Source organism: Limulus polyphemus, unplaced genomic scaffold (genome assembly GCF_000517525.1).
Source record: "Limulus polyphemus unplaced genomic scaffold, Limulus_polyphemus-2.1.2 Scaffold988, whole genome shotgun sequence".
Lineage (NCBI taxonomy): Eukaryota > Metazoa > Arthropoda > Merostomata > Xiphosura > Limulidae > Limulus > Limulus polyphemus.
The window spans coordinates 256,845-261,636 of NW_013666598.1; the positions used below are offsets into that span (position 1 = coordinate 256,845).

The window sequence follows — 4,792 nt, forward strand, 5'->3', positions numbered from 1 at the left end:
CAAGTATAGCTGATTACATATACATAGCTGAATACAAGTATAGCTGATTACATATACATAGCTGAATACAAGTATAGCTGATTACATATACATAGCTGAATACAAGTGTAACTAAATACATATATATATCTGAATACAAGTATAACTGATTACATGTATGTAGCTGAATACAAGTTTAACTGAATACATATATATATCTGTATACCAGTATAACTGATTACATGTATGTAGCTGAATACAAGTTTAACTGAATACATATATATATCTGAATACAAATACATAAGATGATGTTTCAGTTCTGTTATTAGACTAGAGCAGCCAAGAATTGGCGGTGGTTGCTATTGACAAGCGGTTTTTCCTCTAGCCTATCAGTTCAAAATTAGGGACGGCCAGAGCATATAGTGAATATCCAAAACAACCAGTCCACCAAAACATTATCACACTAACTATGATGATTATCGATTTGTTGTTGTTTGTTATATTCAAGCTTCTAGTAGAGAACTTATATGAAAATCTTAAGTAACTCATATTTAATGAATAATGCCTAAGCTGGTGAAGTATAGACGGTTAATCGTGTGTTGGTAGAGTGCGAAAGACCTCGTCGGCATCGGTGTGCAATTGAAAAGCTATTATACACTGTACTGGAAGCCCATACTAATCCAGTAAAAAAAGGATGCGATTAAAATTATTATCAGTCCTATTTTGTTACGGTATCACATATCTTTTAATTATGTTATATTATCAGTCTTATTTTGTTACGATATCACATCATCTTTATAATTATGTTATGTTATCAGAAAATACTTTGCATTAAAACCTATTTAATTATTGTAGTTTCCCTGCACTGAAACTTTTCGAAAAATACTACTCTATCAAGAAATGTTATTGAATGGACATAGTTAAAGTTAACTTAGAGTGGTATTTAGGGTAACATTATCAACTGTGCTTTATGTAATGATATATATACAAGCAGTATAATGATAATTACTAAAATGGACAAATATATGTTACACGTATAAACATACAAAGCCAGTTGTCAGTAACACTTTTTATTAAAACAAAGTAGTTAGACCTCCTAATTTAAAAGCAGTTTTCATTTTGCTCTTTTTTAACATATGCTAATCTGTGTCCTGTTGGAAACAACAGCACTGCTACACCTGCTAAGATAGACTTTGAGAAGATAAACACACGCAAACTTTAAGATACAAATGAGAACCAAATAACTCCCCTGTCTCTTTATGGGCAGGGTAATAATTTCATCGTAGTAATACTATACATTATGGCCATTTCTTCTGACTCTGGAAATTAATGAATAAACATTAAGAAAATATTTATTAAAATGAATGAATTTTTGGGTTTTTTGTTCCTTTATATGGTTATGATGGAAACTGAATCTCACAGCTGCTTTACATTTCTATGATTTGCACTGTTATACCAAGTTTAAAACAAAGGAATAGTTAATTTCTATCTCGCCTTCCAGTTCTGCGCCCACCCCAACGTCCAGCAGCTTCTAGCGTCTATCTGGTACGAAGGTCTACCTGGGTTTCGGCGGAAGAACGTTGTCTTTCAAGCCTTGGAAATCTTCCGGATTGGAGCTCTTTTCCCTCTCTACTCAACGGCCTATATTTTAGCTCCTCACTCCCGCTTTGGCCGAACCATACGTCGGCCTTTCATCAAATTCATCTGCCACTCCGCTTCTTACGTCACGTTCTTATGTAAATATATATATATATAGTACTTAGCTCAATCTAGTTTATTAATGTTATTAAGATTGAATAACGAAAATCTAAATCTACTTAAAACTAGACTGATTAATAGATACTACTATATGTATATAGGTCCAAGTTAATTACTAAGGTTTATCTTTAAATCTAGCTGTCACTGTCGAAATCAGAATGAATTATGTTAACAATAAGATTTATATTCTAAGCCTCAGGAGTCGTAAAATGCTCTGTGAAAGAAATTGCATCAATTCATCTCAGGTCTGTTGTTAACGGTGTAAGTTCGTTATCATTATTTTACAAATAGTCGTTAGCTCTCTCCTTTCGCGAGTTAACTTTTGCTGTAACTCGCAGTAAAGTTTCTCAGTAACTTTTGCTGTAACTCGCAGTAAAGTTTCTCAGTAACTTTTGCTGTAACTCGCAGTAAAGTGTCTCTTGGCATTTAGTATCCTTTCCTGAAGTAATAATCTATTGATTTTTTTCTTCTGTTTCTCACATCTATGTAAAACCAATAACCACTTTAAGTCGTTGATTTTTTCCTAGTTTCAAAGAAATCGGATGACCTGTAAAAGAGAAACTACTGCTAATCAAGCTAACTGCAGCGGTTTTTTGAAAAAAAATTCCATTTTAAATTTTATAATGTTCTTAAAGGCGTATTTTTTATTTAGAGGTTAGCAACATGACAATAAATGTATTTAGGTTAGAATTAAAATAAAACTAAATCAGTTTATTGCATAACACAAACGAGATGTTAGCGTTTTAGCTCAGCGTAAAAGCACAGTGTACCCGGAACACGTTTCGTGGAAAAATTCGCCGTTTAGAAAAGTTAATCCTATAGAAAAGTCTGTACTCAGCAATGTCTGACACGGCACATTTTCCCAAAACCATAACACCGACGTTGTTTACGACGTTAGTAAGTAAATACTTAGAGTAAAAAATACATAAAACTAAAACATGACAACATATTTTTGTTACAGTTTCGTACAATTGTACAAGAAACTTACATATCTTAAAAATTTTAAAAGATAGTTTTAGACGTTACAAAAAAATCCACTATTTTGTGTTATGTTAATAGCGGTTGCTTCTGTTCGGCATAGAAGAAAAGAAAAAAAGAAAAAGAGGAATAATAGATAAATTAGCTAAAAATAAATCAATGTATCAAGTCAAAACTAATAAAGCCAAAACAAAAATTTATTAGACCGAAATTAAATAGTTGTAACTGGTAGTTATTTGAAAATAAGACGAAAAAAAAAGCTAAGTACTGGCAGCAGGTATTAAGAATTGAAAAATCACTGCTGCGTGGTAAATTTGAATATCAAATAGTTTGTCAGTTACTGATTAGCAGTCTAAAAATGTATTTCTTCTCTTCCTCCTGTGGTTTGTGTATTGGTAAAATCATTAAGGTATATCTTACTGGAAGATAAGGAAATGCAGTGTTTCTTTGGGGAATTCAAACTGTTATTTAGTTTGCTCGTAAACCTTCAAGTAATAAGCCCATCCATTTACATTAGCAGGAATCTTAGCTGATGCATCCAAGAGGGATTTTTAATTAAATTTCTACTCTATTGGAAACATAATTAATAAAGATATTCTTAGAATGGTCGACTAGGGTAGGGAATATTTGTTTCCAAATCCAAGAAGTATCGTTACTCACTTGCAAGATACTTCGTGAATGTATATATTTTGGTTGAGTATTTCCATATATAATGCGGAAAAAACTAACAAAGGAGCCAGAAATAGGAAAAGGAAATGACGCAGGCATATTTATCTTTACATAAAGGAGAAGAACTTACAACAGTCGACAGTTTCTCTGTCACAGGAGTTTGACCTTTTTCTTAACTCACTCGGAAACTAACCATTAGGAAATAAGCACTAATTTAGGCTAATTGGAGAAGATAGGGAGGAAAGATTAATGCATAGTGGCAAAAAAACAAAAACAGATTAGGCTCACTCTCCAAATTATTTTATAATTATTATATGGAAGAAAATAATTCTGGTTCAAAGCATTGTTATGACAGCTTTGAAAGTTTTTATGTTAAAATAACTGAGAATATATTCGGTGTAAACAGGTGTGGTGTTGAAGGTTTGGTTGCTGTCATAAAGATAATCCAGATTACAGCTCTGTTGAAATTCAGGTTATTGTATTTTCATGTAACTCTCATGTAGCAGTTTTACTCTTTCTGCTAATGCTAATCGCGGGTATTAAGGTAAAATGGTATACTGTGTCTTTCTGAGCACAAAATGTTTTAAATATACAACTTTAAAAATTGCTTATTATCGAGATTTATCATCAGCATTAATTTTTTTTGTCAAAACAACCATACATCGTAGCTAATCAATTCAAAACGAATGTTTAAAGTTTGTTTAATACAATATTGTAAATATATATACGTTATATTTGTATAATTACTGCCATTCAGTATTGTTTTGATTTCATGTTTTTTCTTGCTTTAAGCCCATAATGATCCCATTTTCAATAAATTTACTTGAGATTTTTTCTAGAAAGATGGATTAACTCCAAATCCGCATGCAAGTTACTCATGGTTATCTTCCGAACCTTATTGATCCTTTAGGCTCAGTTGAAACATTAAACCATAGTTTCAAGAGGCCATTCGTGATCTGATATACCTGTATTAGTTTTCTGCCAATTGGAGATTACCAGTGTCAGCTTGACATATAAAGTGTTTAACTTATATCCATAATTCTACAGTAACAACGAAATAGTTTTTTGCGGGTGATGATACAGATACAGATCTATGATAATTTTATGTTAGGGAATTCATACATAAATTAAACGTTTTCATATTAAGATAATTTGTCCCTATTTACCGCAAGCTGAATGTACTTCTGCTGTTTGTAGAGAATCTGGCAAAACTGTTGATATGTATATTTGTTGAACGCGAAGAAGTTGGAGTAGTTAAGCTCATGACATTAGCATGTTGGAAATACACTCCTATATATATATATATATATATATATAGTAGTAGTAGTACTACTTACTTACTTTCGTTACGACACTAACTAACTACGTTAGTTACGTTAAGGAAGGAACTAAAACAACTAAAGAACAA

The 4,792-nt window shown here is 31.9% G+C and overlaps 1 protein-coding gene across 1 annotated transcript in view; it reads left to right on the plus strand.

Annotated features, from left to right (window-relative positions):
* Positions 1–4,792, plus strand: part of LOC106461569 (transient receptor potential-gamma protein-like) — a 61,131-nt gene that overhangs the window by 30,096 nt on the left and 26,243 nt on the right. Inside the window, exon 6 of the mRNA XM_013921406.2 lies at positions 1,481–1,715. Coding sequence (XP_013776860.1) covers positions 1,481–1,715 — 235 coding nt within the window. The remainder of the gene's footprint in view (positions 1–1,480; positions 1,716–4,792) is intronic.